We start from the raw sequence: 27,307 nt of genomic DNA on the forward strand, positions 1-27,307 counted from the left end.
GATTTCCAAAGGGAAAGTTAAAGAACTGAATTCTCCCTACAGAATGATAGCTTCGTAATAAACCTTTCTAGATTTAATCCTGTTCATATGAATGAAGATAACAGCTGTATCTTTACACTCTGTTGAGCCTTGGTGCTTTGTAGTATGTGTAGCCTGAAGTAAACACATCCTGTTGCAAACAAGCATATATAAATCAGAAAACAAATATATTAAAGAAAACGTGATGGGGTTGACCTGAGCTCACCAAAGAGAAGAATTCAGAACTACTGCTGGAAAGACCTTCTTATGTGTTTCTTGGGAGATGGTACAGTAGACACTTGAAATATGGCACATAAGCTGCTTTTTCTTAGTCTCCTAAGTGTCATGTGAAGTACATGTGGCAAATTGGGGCTGACTGCTGCTGTCTTAGGTGCTTAAAAGTACCACCAAGCCAGCCTTTGCTGGGCTTTCTCATAAGAGGCTATTTAGGGAACTAGTCTCGAGGTGATGGGGAACCTGCTCTTGTGGGGTGGGGGCTGGCTGGAGTTAGAAACAAAGACAAGAAATGAAGTGTCCTTTTCCACGTGGCTCAGCGTTAACGGCAGGGAACTCGCAGGTATTCACGTGAGATTCATGCAGCACAATCTGAAGTCTTTGTGAAAGGGAAAATGGCAAAATATGCAGATAATATATATTTGTTTAGGTCTGTCAAACCTAGGAAGTGCAACGAGAACATTCCAGAACTCAACAAAGGTAGATGAATGAGCACTACCATACCCAGCAAAATTAATTCACAAATGTAAAGTAATGCCTGTTGGCAATGCTAGGAATACTTTGAACAATAAACATCTGCTGTTAGTATTTAAGCAAAGTGTTAGCAGTCAAAAAAAAGACTATGTGGTGTCCTTCTGGACACTACATTCAAAAGGCTTGTTCAGAGGACAGCAGTGATGTAAGTGGGCATATGTGTAATAGACTAGAAAATACACTGAGAATTAGTAAATACCTCTGTCTAAATATTTTACCTTTTGTCTTGAGTCTATGTTCACTTCTAATTATTTATTATCAAGGAAGATTAGTTGAAACAGAAATGGTTTGGAGCTTGCTGAGCAAAATGCTTGGGAGCATTTGATGCAAGGGATAGGGAATTGATTTTAAAATGGCCTATTAAAATATTTTTATTCACAGTCCGTAATTCATCTGTAGAACTTGCTGCCAGAACGCAGTGATGTTAAAGTTTCAGTAGAATTTCTGTATAAAAATATTTCATTTCTAAATGTATAATGAGAACACTTACAAGTATGTTATTTAAAAGGATGCTACGTGATCTGAATGCCTGAAGAGATAATACATTAAGGTCTAAGACAGGAGTATTTTTTTTCTATAACTATTGTAGCTTTTTTTTTCTTCTTTTTAAATATGTGCTTCTATCTGTTTAGACACAGGTTATTCACAGATAGAAGCCTGGTAGGCAAGTCTAGTATGATATTTCCTAATGTGATTGTGATATCCTTAGCTCAGGAGAAAGCACAAATAGTTAAATGCCATGTATGTATTTTTTTCAATTTATGAGGTATCAGAATTGTCTAGGCTTCTGCAAGTGCATGCCTGAATTTAAGGTACATCATTGTGTTGTGTATCCTCATGATCCAAGCTTTTTAAACAGTCACAAGGGAACTGAAGAAAACCGTTTTCCTGTTGATATTTGTTTCAGTTTGATTCTGAGCTTCTCTAGAGCCATAATCTCATCAGTATTCCAACTCCTTTGTAATGCTAATGTGGTCAACGGAAGCTGGATCTGAATTTTCACTTGTAAAACACAACGGACAGCCCCTCCTCACCTGCTGGCATGTTTTCCAGGGGAGATGCTCCTGCTGGAGAGGATGTGGGGCAGAGGCTGGGGCAGCACCTTCCTGTGATGCTCTGGTTCCTTCGGGATAATCCGGACTGTTTCTTTCAAGTTGTTTGGTTTTTGGACACATCTTTTGTTTCTGCACATAGTATTGCTGGTGAAGCTTAATACTGACGTGTGGCTGTTGTCAGGATAGACCACTGCTTGTCTTTATTTAAGCTGGATTTCATTAGTTTATCATAGATGAATGTGTTTCAATGATACTTGTTGCTACTAATGTAAATACTAGGATCAAAATGTATTTTGGAAATGATAACCACAACATCAGCATATACTTGCTAAGGCATTTTGGATAGGACAAATAATATAAGTCAATATATAGAGTTAGCAATGAAACTGAATTTTGTCTGGCCCTATAAATACAAAGTTATTACTTCTGCCATTGTTAATTTCAAAGTTTATTAATACTAGAATTCTAGGTGATAAATACAAAATCTGATTTTATTTATTTTCTCAGTTTATAGAAAATATTAATCTGAATAGACATTAATAACCTTCTATACATGTCTGTACATGAGTCTCTAAGCAATCAGATCATGAGCCACTTTAGAAAGAACAGCCGTAATTCACAAAGTGAATTGAGTCTTTTAGGACTAAAAAACTCAAACTCTGTATTTATTATGGTGGTTGTAATTGCTGGAATAGGTATTGTGGGGAGAGTTTGAGTTTGTTTATTGTATTGGAAGATATACAATGCTTTCCAATGCAGTGTTGTTCTGTTGTCAAGCTTTATGTTTCCCTAAAGTTCTGTAGGCCACCATCATCTGGTTGATATTTGTCAGCATAGGAGGAAAGCCTGCCAAACCATGACAGGCAGACGTGATTTCTGCAGTGAATATAAACTCTGAGTAATTTTATTTTATGGGTTGACAGGCTATAGATCTTAAAGCAACACTTCTGAAAGTGTGCTATTATGGGACTAAGGTTATGCTTTAATTTAAAAAATAAGTTCAGATGGTTTTTTCTGGGGTTGTTTCCTTGCTGCTGCATAATCCTTCGCTCTCCCTTTGTCTGACTCATGTCAGAGCTGGGGACAGTGCAGGGCTGAGCATCAGCTCCCAGCACTGCCAGAGCCTGCAAGGAAACTGGATCAGGTGTCTTTGCTGTATAAATGGCATTATTGATGTCTTGCAAAGTGTTTCAAGACTCTCAATGTTTCAAGACTCTCTTCAATAATTTTGTTGTTAGGATTACTTTAAGGAGTGACATTTATTTCTAATTACAACTAATTAATTCTGTTATGAAGAAGTTGGGGAGGAATGTTATAATCTTTGATTTATTAATAGATGAGCTGTTTAATTTCAGTTTGAAATTCCTGGAAAGTGGGGGGTTTATATTTAATACTAAATCTCCAAGTGAGAAGAATTTTTACTTGCCAGATTGATAAGTTTTGTTTCTGCATACACCGAAGAAAGAAACAAAACAAAAGAGATGTAGTCCTGTTTTATTTTGTTGCTATTGAGGGTATAACTTAGAGGAATCCTTAGTTTCTATGCCTTTACCTACTGCCTTCCCAAAACATAAACAAATGTGAAGGAGCTCAGACAGACATCACAACAGATATTGGGCTCACTGAGGGACTGACTTGGCTTGGAAAAGTGAAAATAATTTGGTGGTTTGTGGCCTCCGTTGGTTGGGGAGGAGCTGGGGGCGGTGGGCTGCAGGCTGACTCCTCTGGAGGGCACACGGTGTCCGTTGCCAGGAAAAGATTTACAGAAGCCATTACTGAAAGCCGTTAGGCTGTAAAACTCAGAGACAGAAAACCAACCCTTTCTACGGTGTGTGGTGGCCCTAGGTTATTTTTCTTGAGGAGGATTTGGGGCATGGCAAAAAAGGTATTATCAGCTGTTTTTTACCTACAGGCCAAGATGGCCTGAAGCCCCCCTGATCCTGATTTCTAGGTGACATGAAGAATCAGTGGTTCCATCTTTCTTTCCACTGAACAGATTGGCCTGCTTGCCCTCTCCTACAGCTTTTGGGTGTAATAGGAGCTAATGAATATTATTTAATCAATCAAGCCTTTGAAAAATAGAATGCAAAACGGGCTGTTTATGATGAAATCATCCTTTCTCTCTAGTGCTGGCTTCCCTTGCACCTTGTACAGTCATCATGAATTTTCTAAATTTTAAACCAAATTACTGTGTAAGTTTAATACAGGACCATCATTTCAAGAGGAATAACATTGCATGTCACTTCGGTGTAATGCATGTTTGTGAAGATCGATGTGAAGTGTAGGCCGTTCGTGGTTTCTGGGTCCATCTCTCAACAACAGCAGCATCAGGTTTCGGCTTCTCCAGCCTGGTCCCTGTGTCCTACAGAAGTGTAAGGATGCTATGGAAATGGCAGGCTTCAACTGCTATACATTTTGATGAGGAGGGAAGGTGGCATGTTGGGCTGCTTCTCCCTGTTTCCTTCCCCCTCTCGATGGCTGTGTTGAAAAGCTGATGCTGAGAGAACGGATTTGTTGCAGCCATCACAGGATGCTTAGTGAAGACTTGAAAATATCTTTCCCCCATCTATTTGAAATTAAAACTCTGTCACATTTACTCCAAGTAGGCAAAAAATATGTTAAATGCCTTGAAATAAATTCTGCATGAGGGTTGGGGGAGATGACATGGGGTCTCAGGAAAAGAGCTTTTTTAACTTGTGTGACACATTTACTTCTTTGCTGTATTTTACTTCAGTCTCAACTCTGCAGCCTGAAGACTGCAAGCCTGAAATTAAACTCCTAAAATTATAAAAGCTTAAAATAAAGTGAAGGTTAGCAGTCATTGGCATCTTTCCCACAGGCCCTGCAAGCTTTGATTACTGGAATGTTAATAGAATAGGAAAGTGTAAGGCTATTGCTGTTATGTATTGTTCTCATCGTTAGTGTTACTACTGTCAAGCAAAACAGCACTTCCTAAAAAATAACATACCTGACCTGACAGTTAACCTGTGAAAGGGAATGCTATTGTTGCAGGCCCTGGGAAGTGCACCGTTTTGTCCATTAAACAAACTCTTAAATAGAATGAAACCAGCAGAAGAGGGATATGCAGTGATTCTTCCCTCGTCTGTTGCTTCAGTGGCCTAAAAAAGAACGTAAAGGTATTTGCAAAGGTAATTGCACCACCCTGAACACCAGTTCAGTATGGTTTTGCCAATAAAGGGACCCTTTTGGAGCCTGCACTGTGGAGATCTACTTGAATTTTCCCATTAGAAAGCAAAATATGCCTTAGAGAACAGCTGCATTTCAGTAATTTTTCTGTAGGCTCTTCGGACAGCTGGATGTAAAAGCAGATGAGACCTACTATGTAATCTGTTTCTGAAGAATACAGAAGTTTGTCAGCTTACTGAAGATTTCCAGTACTCTTTTGACAAAGATACACAGGCCAACTCTGTCAAGGTATTTGACTAGAGGTCTTGAGTTAGAGGATTGAATCGGAGGGTTGTTTTTAGAGTACAGTCACTTTAGCTCTGGGTGAATGACCAACTCATCCAACTTGGGAAAGAACCGAGTCAAATACAGTCACAACTGAAATGGAATTGAACATGTTTCATTTTCAGGCATCAACATTTTACCATTATTGACTAAGTGGTCCTTGTAATTATCACAATAATTTTTACAGTGTATACACAGAAATGGGGGGGGGGGGGGGCGGGGGCTGTGATTTCAAGCGTTTGACTTTGGGGCTTTCTTTTATTCCAGGCTGTTTTCCAAACACTTTAATGCCTACACATCAAATGCAGCACAACTGCAGTGTGGTAGCAAATGCTACACAACAGGTGGATTTCCACTCTCAATCCCGCTCCATCCTCTGTCTGGCACAGGTTTTCTATCAGGTTTTGCTGTTCTCCCTGTTACCCCCCCCCCGTTTGAAGCTGTTAATACGTTCTCCTGAATTCATTCAACAAAATTGTACTTTGAGATTCATGCTGGAAAGAACATGTGATAGTGTTGTTTGCTTTTTCTTTGTGTTGTGGATGCAGTGGAAGTATTCAGTTGTATAAAACAAGCATTAAATTGAGCGAAGGTGCAGGCAGGGGTCACAGGCTACAGATATTCAGAAGGGATCTCTATGAAAATAAGTGTTTTATTTGAAACATTTAAAAAGGGAAAGGCCCTTTGTTCCAGAGTATAGATTGGAAATCTTTGATTAAATCCTGAAACAGCCCTATTAAATAGACACAAAGTGTTCTGTGGTACTGAGAAAAAAGGGATCAGGGGTTATTCAGCTGCAGTTGTAAGAGAGCCTGTTATAACCATGCATTTTAATTAACCAGATCAGCTGAAGAAATGTTGTCTATGTACTGCAACATAGCTGTCCACCTTGAAAACTAGGCTATCGATAAACAGACGACTTCTATTTGCAAAGACCTTTCAAAGTACATTAAAAATGCATTTGGGAGAGGTTAATAATTAAGCTAGCATGGAATTAACCTTAGGCATATCTGCTTCATTTTTGCCTGTCATATCCATATAGCACCCCAATAAAGCATTGATAAAAAATACAGTTCTTTGTACCTAATCAGCATGCTGCTATGGCAAGGCCTATAGTTTGAGATAACTTCTGTTTTCTCATGCATAACAATTTTTGAACATTACGTTAATTTTCACTTAAAATTGATAGGATAGGGTCATGCAGAAGGTACATGTTTTCAAAGCTGCTGTATTTTTTTCTTAGTATTTGAGCATGAATCACTTCACTGTATCTCATTTTACTTGTTATTTGATCAATGAGTCCTCTCTGTTGAGAGAGGCAATTTTAAACTATTGTGAAAGTGTCTCTAATGTTTCTTTGCTGCAAGTTGGCTTGGTGTTGGAAATGAGATTGTTTGTAAACAACACTTTGCAGGGGCAGAACTTGGTAGACTGGTTAGAAATTAAAGGAAATGCTTATATGTAGCCCTTGGTTTCTGTTTTTATTTCTGGCAAATAGATAATCAAAAGAGAAGAGGAGCCCAGGCTACAGGAAAAAACAAAGGGAGTGGGAGAGAGAAATCTGAAAAAGAAATCGAAATAACAACACTTTTCTGTGACAAGTAAGCCTGGTCTAGCAGAACCTTGCAATTGGGAAATCCCCATAATAACCTTTCTTAAGATTATAAGCACATAAAGAAAATCCTGTGATCTACAACAAGGATGAAAACTAATGAATCTTGATGTTGCTAAATTGAAATGAAATCTGCAAGTTTGGGAGAACAGGGTTGTGTTCCCCTGACTCTCATGTCTCCCTCCTATCTTGCTCTAGTAGTTCACCTGTAGTTCTCTAAACCTCTTTTTATTGAATGAACTCAAATAGAAATCTATCCAAAATAATTATAAACATTTCTAACCTTAGGCATCCTGTGCAGTCTGCCATTAGTATTTGTATTACTTACTTGAAAAATTAAATGCTGGACAGTTAGCCTGAAATACCATTTTGGCAGCGTCTTCTCCCCTATCTACCATATGGGTCTTATCACCCATCCAGTTTAAAAGTCAGGCTCCTTTATTTTGATTCTGTGGCAGAATGTTGGTACCTGCCAGGTGAACTTTGCTATCACTTTTGGATGGCCATGCTGCCGGATGACAGAGGGATATGGAATACTTCTTCAAATGAGCTGCTGGGACTGTGCAAAAAAGTTCTCAAATAGTTCTGGCAAAGCTCTGCACAGAAGGTGTCTGGGAGCTGGAAGGTCACAGCTGGTTGGAGTGTCCCACCAGCTGTGTGAGGCCCTTTGGGTCAGGGAAGGAGGTCACCTCTCCTAGCAATGACTGTCAAGCCGCAATACATATACATGCACATTCACAATCAAACAAGATTATTTTGGTATCTTTTGATATTGGGGCATTGACATAAATATGAGACACTTTCTTGAGTATATGAACTAGGTGGAAATAATGAATACTTGTAATAAATCCTCACTACAGAATCTGTATGTAGGAACATTTTCTTTCCATCATCTCATTAACGAGTTTGAGCCATTAACAGCTGGGAGTGCTGAATAAGGATTTACATTTAATTGAAGTCCCCTGTTCTTAGCTGACAAAATGTATTTTACACACTTGATGGATGTGATTAGCATGAGGAGGCTTTAAAAGAAATTGGCTTTGTTAAATTTACAATTTGCCATGTCAGTTTATACATGAAGCCAAAGCATATGTATTAGTAGTTCTGTGGCTTCACAAAACTGCATTTTATTATTTTTACTGATATGTAGGCATTTTTAATTTAGGATACTGTTACAGTCCAAATACAGCATACTTTCATAATTGAGAATGCAATCTATTATGTTATGACTTCAATTTATTTTATACTGTTGCAAGATATTTCTTATATGTCAGAGCATACAGTTATATGCTGTGGCTGCAGACAAACATTTATCCTTTGGATAGCGAGAAATTGTGCATAATTGTTTAAGTTATTGCACTTTATAAAGCTTTCATAAAAACAAACCTCTGCTGGACTTCAGTACATGCAAACTAAGGGCAACTACATGCCACACACACAGTTGCTTTTTCCCCTGCAATGTTACTGCCTTCTGTTCAGCCTGATAGGCCAAAACTTGTCACTTTAAAATAGTTTAAGGTTTGTCCTGAAAAAGGTCATAGGCAAAAATTAATTAAAAAAAAAGAGAATGTAGAGGTGCCATAGCTGTGTAATGGCGTCTTCCTTGAGCTATAAGACAAATACTAGATATAAGTTCAGACTCTCAGTGGAAAGAACTTGATTGCTGGCAATTACGTGCAGGCTGCCTCACAAAGTTGCTTCCCCTGTGACAAACAGCTTATTTTTGACATTCGTGTTTTAAATATAGGAAGCCACTTACACAGTTGTTGAAGTTATAAAGAGTCAGTATTCAGGGTTTTGATTTAGAATGTTAGAAATTTTTCCCCTATATTCTTTGTGATTGTGACTTACGAGCTAAGAAAAATAAAAATTATTTTTGTGTTACCAGCATCATTAGGGATGAATAGAAATATGCTGTCGAGCATTGTGTATGTTTGAAGCAAATCTATTCTTTAGTGAAGGACAAGTTCCTGGCTGGCAGTTGGAGCTTCTGAGCTCATAGTAACACTACTATTTTTTGCTGCAGGCCCATATTTTGTGTCAGTAGTGTAGCCTGGAAACCATTGTTAAGGATAAATGAAAGGAAGGAAAACTAAATATTTAGTCTCAAAAGTACAGAGGCTGTTCATGATATGTACAATTAGCCTTCGGAAAAGTTCGCACTGAAGGATTTCCATCCCCGTCTGTTGTGATCTTTTGTCGGAAGGTGGATAGTACGTATATTACGCTGTCAGTCACAGGTGTAGTATCACATGAAATTCATTTTTGAATTGGAAATTGCTATTACATGCAAGGCTCATGTATTCGGGATAGCACAGTGTGATTCAGGAGAGGGTGGTATGAGGCAATGCAGGATGAAGCCTGTGCTGCTCTGAGGATATGACTCATATTGCAGACAGCTGGAAGCCTAATACTGTGATATGAAGTGCTATATTACAAGCAGTAGTGCACTGCTAACAAAACTCCGATGTGATGGAGTGATTGTTTGGTGTTATTCTTCATTGAAGAGGAAAAGATGATCCCTCTCCTAAACTTCAGCTAAATATTTCTGTATGAGATTACTATGATTGCTATTAGTGAGGAATGTGGGGTTTAAACTCATGTGGTTAAAAAAACAGACTCCCAAATCTGGAGCTGTTATTTAAACTGAACCATAGGTATTTGTGTTTCTGAGGTCAGTTAATTTTAACTTTGTGTCAGGAATTAGTGGCAGTCAGTCCCTTTCATAGTAGATTAGAAGGCAATTTCCTAGTTTATACCCTTTTTCGATACGCGTCCCACCCAATGTTAATAAAATACATATGCCAGCATCTGCACATCATTGATGTACAACTGCTTCCTTTCACTTGCAAGAAAACTTATCAAAGTCTCTGGGAAGGTCATTTTTAGACTAGTTCCATGAAGCTGGTCAGAGCACCGTGTAGACCTTACAAAGAGTCTTGTTGAAATTTCAGATTCTGGGGAGAAAGGGAAGGAGAAAATGTTCTGTCACAAAGGTTAACTGCTCAACTACTGCAAGAAGTGGGTGGGATCTGGATGTTCAACATTCCCATTTGCAGTTTTTGAAAATCTTTCCTATAGTCTGTTTTAAAATAAACAGGATAATCTATAGGAAGTTAAAAACTTAGGAGCAGAACACTAATTAAGCTGAAAACTAAACTGTTCTTCTGGTTGACTCCAGTTTGTGTGTTGTAAACTATGTTCCCTTTTCCATACTCCTATCATTTGCATCTTTTGCACAACTTACCACAAGCCAAATACATGCTTCTGTATATTTATTTTTTTTTCCTAAATGCAAAGAAAAAACAATGTGTATGCTAAAATATACATTCTAAAGTCGGTATTTTGGAATAAGGAATCCGCTTATGATGGTTGTATTTTCAGTGGCTCAGATGTTATATGACTAATGTATTATTATTGCTATTATCTACACTCTAGCAAAACACATGTTCAGTCTTCATGTTTCCTTCATCTACAGCTACTTTAAATCTTGAGGACAATGAAGGAAAGAATTACAAAGGCAATTAGACTGCCCAGCATCTATTGGAGATCATGTTTTGTACCTTTGAACATTTTGTGCATGTTTTCTCCCCTGAGCTACAGCTGAACCAGGAAGGGGATAGTAATCTCATTTCATTCTTTGATTAGTGAGTTTTGCAGCCTTAAGGAAGTGGAAAATATAAGTGCCTGATTTAGTATCAGAACCATGAGTTCTACAGCACCAATTATTATTAACACTAGTTAAAGAAACGGTATTCAAACATTCACTTAGTTGTTCCTGACCATAAAGGGCACAGGTAAGACTCAACAATACAACCCGTGATTTGTCATGAAGCACAAAATTAATGCCAGGAGAATGTGCTCAGCTCAATGTGCATGTTACAGGTAGCAGTATTGTATCATTCCTACAGATGTTGAAAATAATCATACAAGAAACAACAGAATAGTAAGATGAAATGTATTTTGATTATTCCCATATCAGCTCAGTCCCACAGCTTCATAAGGAGGTGTCTTACGTTATAAGAAGATATTTTCTCCCTCTCTTTAAGGAAGGAATGAAATAAAAGTTAGAGAAGTTCTTTTTTTGGTATTTAAAGATGCCCAGAACCAGACAGTAGCAATTTTAAGAAACCAGATGCTTAAAATACTTTTAAGAAATGCATAACTATTTATTTAACATTCAGGTTTTGCTTTAGAATGTGATTTTATCTCTTTTAAAACCAGTTGTTTAACTTGTGAAAAAGCTAAGTGACCTTTCCTAATTTTTTACTAGCTCTGTAAGCCACATGGGGTCCTTTTCCTGAGTCTTTTCTGTTTTGCATCTCTCAGTGTAATTACACACATGAACAGAAGTGAACGTAAAAATGCAAAGTTTTCACAGAATTAGTACTTCACACTATGGAATATAGGGCAGGTGTGATACATGACAAGTGTAGGAGGTATGGCTGGATTTCAAGTGCGAATAACTAATAAAGGCTGAGTTCATGATGACAACTTCTGCAGGTGGCTGCCAGGCTCAAGGCGTTTAGTTGTTTTTCTTTCAGCACTAAGCAGTTAGGTTCCTGAGAGACCTAGCTGGTTAATTGTTTTGTTAGTTTGAAGAAGAAAAGGATTTGCACACAGAACTGGGCAGGTGATTTTCTCAATGGTGCAGTGAAGCGATAAACCTTGTAATGCATTTATGTCCTTTTCTGAAGTGGAAGTAGATTAGTAATTAGGATGTTTTATTTTCATGCATACTTATGATGTGTTAATAGAGTCTGTGCTGCCACAAAACACTTCGAGAACTTGCAAGGTTGAACTGTAATTGAAGTCCTATATGATCTCAATGCTACTGCTAATGTTGAAGTAATAGAAATTTAACATTCAGTCAAGAGCGTAAGCTGTGACACATAGTCAATGTATTAGTCACACAAGAACACGGTATGTGAATGGTTTTAGGGGTTCAGAAGACACGTTTGAGGGCTTTTTGGAGAACTTTTTCAAGATTACATACATCTCCAGTAATTCAGTTTTTCCTTGATAAGTGAGACTGTGAGGCAGAGTTTGTGAGAAACAGTGAGGAATGGTAAGTAAAGAATGAAATGTTTTGTTACAGAGTTTAGTTATTTCAGTAATGAAGAATCTTAAACTTGTGATTTTTCCTATGAATATAAAATATTTCCTGTAATAACTTCAGCAAATTTCACTAAGCTAATTTAATACATAGGGAGTAACTGCACTTTTGTCCCTTCTCAGTAAACAATGCTTATTCTTACACTGGAATGTTAATTCTATGGTCACGACGGTCTAACAATACGAGCAAGACAAGAATTGTAGGGAGGTGTGATTTCTCTGATGGGTCAGTCAAATAAGAGATACTGCTTAGTACTTGCACTTTTTTTTTTTTCATTATTGCTTTTTATTATATTTGTGGTCATTCTAAATGAGATTTGTAATTTCTGTAGTAGGTAGAATGTGGCCATCAAGTCACAGCTAGCCATCCCAGAGTGTCTTGGATAAACTCCTTTTTATTATTTTCAACCTCCTCGGTGATCTGTTCATAGCTGTTGAACCAGTCACTTTCTACTTCTTTGGCACCCTACTGTGTACCATGCACTGTTATGCCAAGAAATAGTTTGGCCATAACCCTGAGAAGGGTGTCAAATCCTCTTCTGTACCGCTGATAAAACCCATTCTGGAAAGCCTGGCGAGGTTACTTGTCATGGACTGATAGGTGACTTCCAAACACACCTATGTACATAAAAATATGACTGTGTTTTATTCCATGTGGAATAAAATGAGTTCTTGTGTATCTTCTTAGGGGAAATGAAATCTATCTGTTATCAACAGAGCTATAATCCTGATTTCATCAACTTATGTTGTTCACTGTGGTTTAAAATGACCGCCAGTAACACTAGCATGGGGTTACTCTGAGGCCTAAAGTAGTTGCTGCAAAACACAGCCAATATGCTGCAGATTCCTGTGTCACTGGTGAGTTCCGCATTGTTTGGTTTTATTATTGCCTGTGAATTTGATCTTTCATCATTTGCTTCCTGACTCTTTTGTATATCATGTGTTTTTGAGATGAAGCTGGTAGTTTAACTTGTTCTCAGGTGGTGAGTGCCCTTCCTTTCATGTCTAATAATATCTTTCTGTTACTGTAAAAACAAGCTCAAAAGTTGTGGTTATTTTTGTGTCTTGTTTTTTTTTGCTGCTGGTGTTTTTTTAAATCTTTTGTGGTTAGGAAGTTGAATAATTTGTTTGTAGTCTGCGTTTATTTTTATAGTATCTTAAAAAGTCACCTTGTGGTGTTGTATAAGGCCTAAATAAATGTCCACAAATTTGTTACAGCTCCTGTCCTTGCTTATTATATACTTCTTGCCTTTTACTGACAGTACCGACTTACAAAGTGGTTAGACCATTTCTTGCTAGCATTCATCTACTCTTATTTTCTCCACTTATTCATTACATTCACTTTAGGGCTTCTATACACAGAGATGAAATTAAAATACAGTGGAATACTTAGTATGGTGAAAGGATTTGATGCTACTAGAATGTGAGACAGAAGAATACAAAGTTAAAAGGCGAACACATCTGTATGTGGATTGATGTAAACAATAGATACCTGTGATTAAGCTAACTACCCGCTGGATGTCACTATTGTTCCACAGAAATTCATCTCAGAGACTATGTAGAGTTGAGTGTCTGACAGCAAAGCCCGTTAGCTTGCAGCAAACTGAAAATGTCTAATTGTGTTTGCAGGAATATTGTATGTTTCTGTTCATTTTGCAATTGAATTTTATATCGAGGTTCACTATTTCTTCGTAATTGGGGAAAAAAAAAAAAAAGAGAGCATTGCCAAACCTTAAGCTGTGATGATTGTGAATACAGATAGTGAGTAATGAAAACCTACCAGCCAAGGGGAGAAGCTTGCATTCATTATACTCAAGCCACTTGTTCTCATTATTATTCTCTTACTCTGCAATTGCTGGAGGTAACCTCAACACAGTGAATGAACATTACCAGTCTCCTTGAATTTGCTTAGCACATTAATTATTTTCCTTTCCCAAAGATGTGCATTTTGTGTGGTTTATTGTTCTGAAATACTGCTTGAATATTCCAGGAGCTGAGTCATTTATTTGGAGCTCAAGTTTTCCACTGGCCAGGAGGATGTCTGAGGGGACTGGATTATATACGCAGTACTCAACTGGTGTGTCATCTTGAGCAAATTGCCTCAAATCTGTCATGTTTATTTACCATCTTCTGTCTGTCTTCTCAATGACCCTCATAAACATTTAATGTAAGAGATTGTTAGAAGACATTTGTACAGGGGCCAGCAGAGGAAGTTTTGACTTATGTTAAGAATTTTAGGGTGCTACAATAAAATGAAACAGTCTTGTTCAGTGATTCCACCTAATATTTGTATCAACATTTTAAAAATAAATGTAGACTGCAAGAAAGGCAGCAAAACCAATGAAAATGGGCATGGAAGAGTACCACACTTTGTCTGCGGCTTGAAAAGCCTTGGTGATTTAGTGGTAGTCCCAGAACACCATATATGACTTCAGAAAAGAAATGGTGAATTTTTTTTATAAAAACAACAACAAACAGCAACAAAACAAACCCCAGGCACCTTCAATATGCATTGTTGCGCTCATAAACTTGGAATATGTAGACAGCCTCAGATCCATTAAGAGACAGCCAGGTCATGAGAGGCATTCAGTCACATCTCCATCCTCAAGCTGGTGCCTAAAATACTTGTATGAAGGCTTAGGGGTTTGTAAGAGCCATCATAGCTGTCATTCATCCTCTGAGGATTCCTCAGCATCACCTCAGCAAGATCTTAGCTGTTTTGTGAGAGACTGGCACCAAAATATCCCAAACCCAAGGCAAAGTGGGATAAGAACTCTAGACACCTGCTGCTTAAACTGGAGACAAGCAAAGGAGAAATGTCTCCTCTGGAATCTTTGAGGCTTTAGCACTTCATTTGTATGCAGGAAAGGGGCAGCTGGTACTGAAAGCTGCTCAGCTAAGACCAGGTCATTTCCTACAGGATTATTAGAATTTGTGATTCCGGTGGCCTAGCCACCCAAAACAAGCCACTGCTAGAGTGTTTGACAGTGGTGAGACTAAGTTTAGTTTAGCTCATGTAGTCTTTGCACAGATGAAAGCATGAGTTTTGTAATGTGTGTTAACATGCTGTGGAACTGGTTTAAAACATTTCCTAAGCCATTGCCACTAGAGTGGGATTTAACAGCTCGGCTCATAGGCCTTGGGCTGTGCAAGAAGGTTCAAAAAGTTGCACTTGGCATCTTGTTTTGTGTAATCAGCCAGTGGTTTCATTGCCAATGACGACAGCAGTACTTACACATTCATCTGTCTTTGGTGTATCTTTGGAAATTCATGAAAAGTGGATTCGTAGTTTTCCAGGCAATAAATGAATTAGTTGATCTGAGCACGTCTGTGCTTGAATATAAACATGCTGGATTTTCATTATTATTTTTGTTATCCATCTATGATTAAAGACATACTGGCCCTATTTTTTTTTTTTTCCACACCCATAATTAAATATTTTTCGAAGGGAAGTAGTGATAATTTTACAGGTATTGCTTTCTGTAGGTAGTTATAGATTGCTTCTTTCTGAGTATTGTTATGGTTAGAACAAGACATTTTAGAAGCATAAAGGAAACATAAAGTCAAACTCATTTATATACAGCTCAATCACAGCCCATTAAGAAGTTTTAGAAGATGTATTGAATATTTTCAGGTATCAAAAATACTAAACTAATAGTATGACATTATTTTCTAATTGTAGTTAACACTCCCAAAACTAAATAGCAAATTTTTCTCATATTTTTATACTTATATGAATATATATGCATATATTTATATATGCTCATACACATGTGTGTATATGTATATATGAACATATGTATATTTTGGGCCAAATCTTTCTTGTTTTGGCTGTGCCTTATATTATTGACCACTGCAGACATTACAGCCTGTAGAAGTACTGAGATGGTTCTTAACATGAAGTTTACAGCACACTGTAATCTTTCAGTACAGAGCTAACCAAGACCTGCTGGTGGAAAACCGAATCCCTAATAGCTAAGGTAATTCAATGTGTGTTGACTTTCAAATAGCAACTTTCAAGGTGAAAATCAGGTTAAAAGTCACAGCCTGCTCAGCGCTGCTAAAGCATCTCCAGCACTTGCATTAATTGTGTGGGATCCTCTTTGTACTCAGTAAAATGGGGTCCCTGTGCCAGAGTTCAGTATAGTCTCAGGCTTCTGCTCTCAGATATTTCCTCACTACAGTCCTTGAAAATGAGACTGTTTTCATTATGTGAAAAAACCCACAAACCCTTCAAGTGTATTAGTTCTTTTTAAGAGATGCTTTCTAGCTTTATGTTTATTGTATCTAGCATATTTCAAGGTGATGGGCTGTGATTAGATTTTTTGCAGTAAAAATTCAGGAGAGCATTCTGCTAAGGTTTTGCTTTTTCTAATCTGCTGCAGTGAAACTGCTTTGTAGAAGCATTCCTTGCCAAGTGATTGAAGACATGCAGCCAAATCAAGTTGTAAAATAGAGATAATTAAATTACTGACTTGGTTCTATATAGATGCTGCTGTATTATTTCAAGAGTGAGCCACCACACCCCCACACATCCCCCCCTTCCTGATAATCAAAATAGGAGGTATGATTTATTTGGAAATATGAGGGATGTTATATTCTTCTGCAACCAACAAAAATACATGACTTTGGAAGAGGGAGGGCAGGAGTAGCTGGGTTAGAAATCTGTTTTCTCCAGAACCACTAGTGAATGACTACACATTAAACATGAATAGCTCTGGATTCTTGTAATGTAATTAGGGTTTGGCTAAGAGATAAAAGTACTTTGTCACTGATTTCTTTAAGAATTTTTGGATGCACTCTTCTCAGATCAGTGAATAACCAATTTCCTCTGAAAGCTCTTTGCAGTCGTAGTGTCTCTAAAATATGCACTGTTTGGCCTTGTAAGTAATGAAGCTTTATTTACTTATTAGAGGGACAGTGTGCAAAACACATCAGAAAACCCTAACAAGCTCAGCCCAGCAAATAAAAAGAAATAGAAGAACATGACAAATTTAATGGTTTCCTCAGCTACGTTAATGCCTTTGACAGTCTTGAAAAGAGAATTTCTAATGAGCACTGAAACAAATATGTGCAGGAAGTGGTCTTGCTTTTGCTGCTGCACATTCGAGTTCCTCTAATTGCATCAATCAGGAATTTCTGCTCCTCATTTAATGAATGCCTTTTGATTACTTTCTGAAAGGCAACTGGATGTAAGGGATAAACACTGGCACCTTTTATATGAAGTCACAGAAACAGGTTTCAATTAATAGTTATCAGCCCTAGAAACACTATATTGTAATGCAGTACATATATCCCTTTGTACAGTTTTGTTCTTAAATTTTTATTAAGCCTATGTTTCCCTCTGCTTTGCTTTTGAAGTGATACCTTATGTCCTAAGACAGCTTTAACTCCCCACTGGCTTTTTATTCTATCTTGTGTTGGGCAGAAATCAGGCATTCTTTCAGAGCTGCTCCTGCCCCATCTCTGTCCTCAGCCAACTCAAAATTCACATGGTGCCTGGGTATTCAGTTTGTTCTTGGTTCAAAGACTGAGTTTCAGAGCAAGATGGGGGTGGGGGGGAACAGGGAGAGAGGGAAGCTGAGTCAGATTTAGATTTTTGTTTCTTAATTGTTGTAATTTTTTTCTCTAAACAGAGGCACAGTCGCTGCAGGTGCAGTGGATTGCTTATCAAAGAAGTTTTCTATTTAAAAACAAGAGAGACTTTAATGAAATCAGGAGAAGGGGTTTGTACAATAGGTATTGTATTAAACCAGAGCTCAGGCTTCACATTGATTGTGGTATTTAAATTTCAATGAGCTGATTATGTATGAGAGTAAAATGACCAGTATTATGAATGTACAAGAAAGTGACATGGAAGAGCTGTGCCAGAAAGTGAGAAAAACGTTCCCTTTATAGTCCCTAGAGTTCAATAAAGCACCACTATTTCCCAGATTTTAAAAGCTCTTTTATCACAATGGTTCATACCTCGCATTCCCTGGAGCCTGATTTGTTATACGTGCAGGGTCCTGTTCCATTCAGCAGCATCTCGCTGGTTTCAGTGTTGGTGGGTTTGTAATCTACATAAAATTCCTGTGTGCTTGGAGTCATTTGCTTCAGTGACTGCCGTTTCTTTTTCCTGTGCCTTCGCATGAGAGAGCGCTGCTGCAGCTGCTTCATACTGGCTGGGTAACGCTTCCATGACACATAGATTACCAGCAGGATCACAAGCACAGACAAGAAAAGGGCCACGCTGCCTGCTATGATTTTATGAAAGGAGATGTGTTCTGTGTCGTGCTCGGCTTGGGAGCTCGATTCGGTGGCTCCAATAGTTGGGGGCAGAGGGGGCTTGCTGTCATGTTTAGGCCTGGTGAGTTTTGGTTTAAACGTTGGCTTTGGGAGAGCTCGTGCTAATTCAAACCTTTCTGTGGTACTTTTGCCACAGATGCTGTAGTTTTTCACTGCATCGATAACGTTCACCCCTTGCAGCTCTTTGGGGCTGGCACAAATAATTGTATTTTCCCTCAGCCCTTTAAAACTTTTAAGCCAGTTTACCAGAGAGCAAATGTTTCTGCTGCATTCCCATATATTCCCAGCAAGGCTGATGTCATTGAGGGATATCCAAGAATCCAAAATTTCTTGACCAATAAATGTGAGCTTGTTTGAATCCAGGTTGAGGCGCTGTAAATTGGGCACACACTGAAAAACACTAGGTCCACTGAAAGCTTCTATTTCATTGCCAGATAAATCAAGTCTTTGTAGTGAGCTCCAGGTCCAGGACATAGTTTGTCCTATCACACTGATTTTATTCCACTGTAAATAGAGGTTTTGAAGGCTGACTAGCCTTGGAAAAAGTGCCAAGTTGAGCTTAGAAAATTGATTGTGCTCCAGATGAAGCTCTTTCAGTCTGATCATGCCTGCAAAGACATTCCTTGCTAAACTCCGGATGCGATTATAACCCAGGTCCAACAGTTCAAGGTTCCTGCAATCTTGAAATATTCGAACAGGGATGGTTCTTAGGGAATTGGACCGCAAATGTAAACTCAGCAGCTTCCTTAAGCCCCTGAACTGTTCAGATCCCAGAGACTGCAGCTGATTGTATGACAGATCCAAATTCCGAAGGTTTGTCACGGGTCTGAAGGTATTATTAAGAAAATAGGAGATTCTGTTGGAACTCAAGATCAACTCTTTTAGTCTGCGTATTCCATTGAAAGCATTTTCGTCAATATTGCTGATGTGGTTATGGTCTAAATAGAGCCAGGTGAGTTGATTAAGACCTTTAAATTGATTGTATTTTAGTTTTTGGAGGCTGTTATATCGAAGGGACAAACCTAAACAACCAGCAGATATACTTGAGGGAATCTCCTGCAATTTCTGAGATTCACAATATACCATTTTGCCTTCACACCTACAGCCCTTAGGGCATCCTCGTTCAGCAGAAGAAAGCATTGTCAGTAATACAGTAGGGGCTATTACCAGAGCTACAGCTGATCCGCTCAGTAGCCTAATTACATTGAAACCTGGAAATAAAAACAACTTAGAAAAGTTATCCCCCCACACATCAGTCATTTCTTTCAATCATGCTAAAATCTTTTATTTCAATAATCATTTAAAAATCTTTAGCTCAACTCAACTACTTTTCACATTGTTTTCTTTACTCAGATTTTTTTTAAAAGAAAGCCTTTATATAAATACTGAAAAACAATTGGGTAAAAGGTGTAATCCCTAAGCAATTTAACTGTAATAACAAATCACATCAAGGTAAGTCTATGGAGTAATTAAAACACAGGCTATGCAGTGGCTATGAACTATACATTAAAAAATAACATGAAAAACATACCCATCCTTTGTGTCGTTCAAAGGTCGTCCTTAGGTCTTTTGTTTTTTGCTTAGTGTGCCACAAGCATGGCAGCCCCTGTCAGCTGCACTGTAGTGAGTCAGGGCTCGCTGACACCCAGGAAGAAAAATTGGACCCCTTGGGAGATGGACCGATTTAGGAACATTATTCTTTGCCAGCCACGCAGAACATTCCAAGAATAAATCAATCCCAACACAGCATTCGCAGCAAAATGTCAAATTCTTCCTAGGTAATAGGATCTTCATGGATATTACCTTTTTGCATCTTTATAGTTAAGAACCTGGCTTTTAAAATTTCTCCTTATAGGACAGCATGTTAGATTCCTCCAAGCACCGTTTAGCTATCTGAATTCACACATCTGTATTCCATAGCACAGCAGTTTCCTCACTTAGCACCCGATCCGGCCAGGAAGCTGCTTTGTAGCATCAAAGGTAGAAGCAGCCTGTAAATGAACAAGCTCTGCTCACTTCTGCGTACTGTCATTCTGAAAGCTCCGTCCGACTGTTGCTTTGGTTTCGGCGAGCGCAGTCTTATGTAAAGCTGCCCCCAGTGGTGACGAATATTATGGGCATGTGCAGAAATATCTTCCTTTTATCTTGCAAATGAGTAAGCTCTGCTGGGAAAAGAGTGATTCTTCTGAGTGACTAAGAGAAGCAGAACGGTCAGGTTCGATGTGAAATAGTGAGGTGTGCTGAAATAGCCAAATCCTCTTGGTCTCTTTTGCTGTTTGTGAAAGCTGTTTTGCATCCTTGAACTTAATAGCGCTGTGTGTGCTGCTGAGACTTCTGTATGAAGGGCTAATGTGACACTGTAGAACATAGATACAAATTTTCAGTCTTAAGGGGTTTTGTTTCTTACTGCATTAGACAAGTGTTCACATGACCTTTTTGCAATAACTCACTATTTTTTAGTGAAGTATCAGCCCCCTCAGTGTGGCTCTTATCAAGTGTTCAGTGGGGACACTATATTTTACAACATGAAAAATGTTTTGGAGCTGACATTTTGCCTTTTTGCTTTTTTCTTCTCTGTTAAAAGGCATGGTGCCAGGAGGTTAGGCAAGAGGATTGTGCTCATTTATTTCCCAAGTTGCTGTCACTTCGTGCCACAACACTGACACTTCAAACACAGGCTTCCGTAACCCTTACAATATACAGAATAAGCAGCTTGGTTGAGTACCTTAATCAGGTGATTTGTATTTATTGTAACTTTTGAAATGAGCAAGATTTTCTTTGAAGGTACAATATATAGAGATTTTTAAATGTATGACTCTGGGCTGTCCTTATATATCACATAAAGAGCCTTTTTCGCTTTCCTTACTCTTCCGTTCCTTCCTGTGTGCTGTAGGGAAAGGACACATCTTTTTATCGGAGGAGAGCAAAGGTAAGGTGGCATCACAGTAAATGCACCACGCTGGCAGGCTTCCTTCACCAGGAAATATGTGATCAGAGGTGATGGTGGGTATGTGTAAAATCATGGCTCTTTGTCCTGCAGGAACAGGGTAGAGCCGCTCGTTAGAAGCGGGTACAAGTCTCTCAGATGCAACCAGACAGCTCTGAGAACTGCTTTTCCTTTCTGAGGCAGAATCCTTACCTCTTGGAATAATGTGCTTTGACTTTTCCCTTATTTTTCACTGCTGTGAGCATAGAAGAACTTAAAATTAGATGAAACCTGAATTTTTCCACATATTAAAATGCCAACATTGCCTAGTACTTAGTCTGTGGATGACTTCAGGCATAGAGTAATCCCACTAGTATTAATGCACCTATTTGTAGTGCCTAAATTAGGAGCCCAGTTGCTTCTGGCTAACAACAGTGAACATCTTTCATGTCAGGAGTCAGAAATACATACCTGCATCAAAGCATATCCTTGAAAATTCTCCCTTCTGGGTCAGACTTGTGGAGAGGGAAAGGGTTAATTCCTCCATTAATCTCTGTCATTGTCACTGTCTCTCATACTCTACTACAGCTTGTTACTGGCTCTTAAATCTGATCTGTAGGCTTTGAGGAGCCAGCAACAAACTGTAGCCTGCACTGGGCACTGTGACAGTCTGGGGAGCTGTTGTGCTGGCAGCAGTGTCACACGCTAGGGCTGCTGTGCCTGCTAGAGGTTTTCCATCGCTGACTTGGGGTCTCCTTGAATTCGATGGGGCTGGATTGGCAGCTTCAGAAGACAACTGAGACCTTCAGAAAGCCAATTTGTCTCTTGGAACTGCCGCTCTTCCTCTGTTGACAGTAGAGGATGCCTGTGACAAGTAAACTCTGTACTGAAATGGCTCAGTCAGGTTCTTAAACTTAGATGGCATGAAATTAGGTTTGAACCTTCACCTGGTTCAAACACAGCATGTAAAGCTTCAGATATCATCCAAATTCTTTGTCCTGAAGAGCTGATGCTACTTAGTATCCTGGCTCAGACTGAGCCTTCTCCCCAAACATTGCCTATTCTCTGGCTTTTCCTCTTTTGTCTTCTCCCTCTCCTCCATCTTCGTTGTGGAGTTAACCAGTAACTTCTCGGCCACCATGAGTCAGCAAAGCTTTAGCAGCTTTTCCAGGGTTTTAATAATTGCCAATATGCTGGACAAATAAGAGGGAACAGCCACTCTTTTTACCATGAGTTATTTTCATTTTTCTGAAAGGGGTGAGACATCAAGAGATGAACAGAGAGAGCATCAAATCTATGTTAATGGACTGCCAAATTCAATTTTTTTTACTGAGATCCTTTTTGAATTACACAAGCAGGAAAAGTGCCAGTGTCTGATAAACAGTTTTTTAAAAATTACATTTCTATATCTTCATACAGCTGGATGAGTTCTTTTCAAATTGTGGAAATAAAGCTGCTCCCAGTATGAAACATTTCATATGAAATTTCAGGCCAGTGTGGCCATATTCTAAACTATCAGAAATAGAGAATTCAGTTAAAGCCACATTTTAGGTAAGAAGATACCTTTTGTAAGCGGTTTAAACTTTGCCTCGTATCAACTACACCTTATATATCTGTGCAACTCTGTTGCTTTACCATTTAACTCACGTAACCAGGAAAAAAGAACTCGAGGCTAAACTGGTTAGCTACTGTTATGGATCAGGTAGTTTTCAATAGAACTACCACAACTCCTGAGTGCCTAAAATGTAGGAATTTGTTGGAGGCTTGGTGGGTCCGTGCGTGTTTGTTCCGCAGGGTAGTTGGGGGAGTCCAGGGCATTTTGGGCTCAGCTCTGCACCATTGCTGGGCAGTTCTGCCTCCTGTCCTGGGCCAGGGAGGAACAACTGCAAGGAGCACAAGTCTCAATGACTTCACGTTGCCTGAACATTAGTGTTCAGAAACAATGGTATTCCTTCTCTTCTGCCTATCAAGTCAGAATTTCATGCAATTCCACAAGGGCATACTCTTAAGATAAATATTTCATTTATTTATGTACTCTCGGAGACAGTCTGTTTTGGAATATCAGCCGTAGACATATATCGAGATGCCACAGAACCTGGAAAGGTTATTCATTTTGAGTTATATGTCTCTGTGATTTGTTTTTCTGAGGGGTAAATGGCATGCATCAGAAAATACATTGATAAATGTGTTGCTAAATATGTCTTAACATTCATACAGATGAAAAGTGATGTGTTGGGTGGAGTCTGTGATGAACACATGGTTTTCTTCATCAGCACAACAAACAAATTAAATTCAAAGTTGTTTGGAAAAGATGCACTATCCCAAGGTAGTGATGGCTCAGATTTTTCTCTTGGTACTAAACTTTCAATAGGTTTTCTGCCTGAAAATTGTTCTAGATGGATTTCACTACTATCTGATTTTGCAGTAATTTGCTTTCATTTAATTTTATGTTTGATTTCAGTTTTGCTTGTGTAGTTAAATTCTAGTATTTTTTATTTTTCCATTCATTCTAGCTATGGTCTGTGTACATAGCTGCAACTTCCCTATGGAAAGTTTAACATGAAATGCAGCCAGAGTAGTGAAGGGTAAATGAGAAGATGACATCCACTGTGAGAAGCCTGCACAGAGCTGGTCTGGAACTGAAACATTTTGCAGAGGAAAGGGGAAACAGCATATCTTGCATTTTTCAGGGTTATGAGAAGGCACCTCTAATCACCCGGTACCTCTATTTGCTAAAAGTGTATTTGAAAACAAGGGATGACAGAATTCTCAGGCTCCGGTAGAATGGGGATGAGGAGTGTGTAGAAGAGATGTAAACTTCCCACAGCATAAAGCAGCAGCAGTTACCAGGTGCTAGTGGGGTTCTATGTAAATCAGCAGTCAAAAGCCTTCCCTGGTTCTGTCACTTGCTTCTCATCAGCCTTCCTCAGGACATTTCATGTTTGCTCTTTAAAAATGCAGTTCATACTTAACGGTGGTGTTATAAAAAATTTTTTTTTTTTTTTAAGTTTCCATTTCTGTTATTCCTAGAAGAAATCGATTCAGAAGAGCACTATGATCCTTTTTAGCTACAGTGCATTATATTCTTAATGCACAAACCTCAGAATTTAGGCTTCTGGATACAGCGTTTTTCTGTCCACAGCTAGAGCTCCTGGGCCTAGGAGTGCCTTTATGTGTGTAATCGCATGTCCCTTTGGGGAACCGTAGATAACAACTGCTGTACTGTGTTCTTTTTGGGTTTATGAAGTGACAAAGTATGTCTTTCCCTTTACTTTATTTCACCATAAAGAAACTAGGAGTCAGCTGGGTTAGCAATAGTAGCTTGTTCTAAATGGTACTGTAGTGTGCTATCACTGTATCACTGAGAGTAGATAAGTCTAATAAAATGTGTTTGCAATTTTTGAGCCAGTGATTAAATGAACCTGCTGTTCGATGAGGATCAGATTAGAGCCGGGGGAGTATAAATCCCATTGTAAATATCAGAGCGTGGGAAGGCAGAGGGAAATTCAGGATGCAGGATTTGCCAAAGACAGACATCAAGAAAGGGAAGGGTGGGAAAGGCAGTTCCAGGAACATGTAGGCAAGGGAAACTGAGGCAACAGAAAATGCTCTGAAGAAACAGGGAAAGAGGACTGAGAGTAGGGAGGGTGTTAGCCCAGCAGTTTGTCAGTCCTCACCTAAAGGACCACGGTGGTAAGTGACAGGTGGGGGAGGCTGATAAATTAAAATATCCCCTTGCTCTCCTGCTAGGAACAGTTAGCTTTGCAAGGCCTCTTTTGGTCTCTGTGAGGGTGAGAGGATCCCATTTTACAATTCTGTGATAAGCTGAAGTAACCTCCAAAGCTGAATGGGAGTCATGCCCCCTTTCTAGGAGTCAGTAACCTCCGTAACATCCTGTTGCTTGTACGGGACATGAGGGACGCATCTGTCAGTTTGCGTATACCCAGAGGATCTCCTCGGTGCTGTGCCTCACAGGGCAGCACAGGCTATTGCTTTCCTTGTGCACAGTTATGCACTGTTGAATAACGAAGCTTTTCCAGCTGTACAATTTTCTTTAAATGTGTGCATTGTGGATAGGTGACAGGCCTCTCAGCTGTCCCGGGGTAGGTAATGCTGCATACAAGCCTGCAAGCTTTGTTCATGGCATCCAGTGGCTGAATTTTCTAGGTGCTGTCATAACTCCTGTATTGAACACTCAGCTGTTCCCTGGTTGACTTTTTGTCTTATGGCTTTGGAGCTGTTTGAAGGCAAGCAATCTGTGCTTTGGTCTCATCCTCTGGGAACACGACTACATGAGATGCAAAGCTATTATTTTACTTACTCTGAAACTGGTAGGTGCTGCTTCAGTTTCAGAGGATTTAGTGTTGATTCATTCAGGCTTGTCCTCCAACATCTTGGTGATAGGGGGGGAGTATGAGTAGAAGCAGCAGAAGGTGAATTATCATCACGGAAAGAAAATAAATTAATTATATCTTGCACCTAATGCTAGCTCCAACCTGCATGAAAGGTACACACCATAAGAGCCCTGGAGATGTGTAGGTGCAAAATGGAAGGTAATCTTACTGGCCTCTGCTTGTGATTCTGCCTGTAGTCTCTGTGAAAATGCCAAGGAGATTAAGTTAGAACAATCCCAGGCTTGTTGCAGCTCTTCTATGGGCCAGCATGCCATTGCTGGAAGAGTGTTTATTGTCTTATTGCCCAGGCAGCACGTATAAGGTTTATGTAGTTTGAAGTGTTCAGAAGCCCTTCTGTGTCACTATGAAGTGTGCTTTTCCTGTGAGGTATGATTTGTTCTCCTAGGAGTATCTGATTTCTGTCACACTATAGCAATTTGCACATGCATCGCTGGCTGACTACAGTAGATGGCAAAGGTAAGGAACTGGCTCTATTTGATAGTCTGCCTGGAACTAGTGTGATGAGCTATTTAATTATGGGTAGGTGGAGCAAATGCATACACATAAATACTTTTTCTTCTTTGGAGAATGAATTGGAAAACTGGAGACAACCCCAAATGAAGTTTTCCTTTACATGGATGTGTTTCAATAGAAGATTTAGACAAATAAATGTTTTCTAACAGAAAGACACTTTGTTGTGGGGAGACAGGGAATAATCCTGACAGTGTCCAGTTCTGGCTAGAGGATAAGGAGGGAGCTCTGAGCATTTCCCATGTTATTGAGGAGAACAGGAATGGTAACATTTCACTGAGAACAAATGAGGTGGTGCTAGTGTCAGTAATATTTCAATTTTTACAGTGTTTTCCACCAAGTTATTCCATATCTGTTGTAATTTTATTACTTGCTATAGGTGTCATTTATTTTGATGATTTTTTTTGAGCTAGAATGACCAAATAGCAAAATTCCATGTGAGGACAACATAGTTGCCAAACATAGGAAAACAAGCTTCTTTTTAAAATGCAAAATTATCTCAAATCTTTTGTTAATAAGCTTGTCAACTTCTGTTCACTGTAGGACCTCCTCTGAGGTTACAACAGTAACATTCTGAAAACAGTTTAAAAATCTGCTGAATATTACCTTTAATTTTCCATATAGAAATTGTGACTGGAAGCTGTCATTTTTCAGCTAATTGAAACAAAATATATGTATATAGAGCATTTCTTAGGATCAAACCTAGATTAGTAGATAAGACAATTATTCTTGTACTCTTCCTAATCTTACTGCTTTTCAGTATGAACAGCCATACGGGTGTAGGCAATTAAAGAATGCAGAATACCTTGATTTCATTTGACCTGTTGAAATATTGTAAAATAATTTCCACTTTCTACTTGCACTTGAGTATGCACGAGAATCTCTACAGAGAACAAAGCATTCTATCTTACCTCTATTAGGAGTCATGCTTGGACTCAAGTGTGGTATTCTGAGATTGTGATTTCAAATCCAAAGAGTGATGTGTTACTGTACAGCATTAGTAACATTTTGAAGAGAAAACTAAACATGACAGTTGAGCAGATTTGCAACTGAAAGAGGAAAACATGAACAAAATTAAGAAGCATATAATTATGTTCATTCTCACTGTGACCAGCATAAAAATGATTTA

At 38.8% G+C, this 27,307-nt stretch overlaps 2 protein-coding genes across 2 annotated transcripts in view; one reads left to right on the forward strand and one right to left on the reverse strand.

The window, feature by feature from the left end:
- The window catches only part of LRRTM3 (leucine rich repeat transmembrane neuronal 3), a gene marked incomplete at both ends in the record, with an annotated part of 85,299 nt that extends 65,712 nt beyond the window's left edge, over positions 1 to 19,587 (reverse strand). The window contains one exon of the mRNA XM_080347388.1: positions 18,007 to 19,587. Within this exon, the coding sequence (XP_080203514.1) occupies positions 18,007 to 19,587 (1,581 nt within the window). The remainder of the gene's footprint in view (positions 1 to 18,006) is intronic.
- Positions 1 to 27,307, forward strand: part of CTNNA3 (catenin alpha 3) — a gene marked incomplete at both ends in the record, with an annotated part of 466,214 nt that overhangs the window by 209,999 nt on the left and 228,908 nt on the right. The gene's annotated exons all lie outside the window — the stretch shown is intronic.

The sequence above is a fragment of the Nesoenas mayeri genome (genome assembly GCF_963082525.1).
Source record: "Nesoenas mayeri genome assembly, chromosome: 7".
Classification (NCBI taxonomy): Eukaryota; Metazoa; Chordata; class Aves; order Columbiformes; family Columbidae; genus Nesoenas; species Nesoenas mayeri.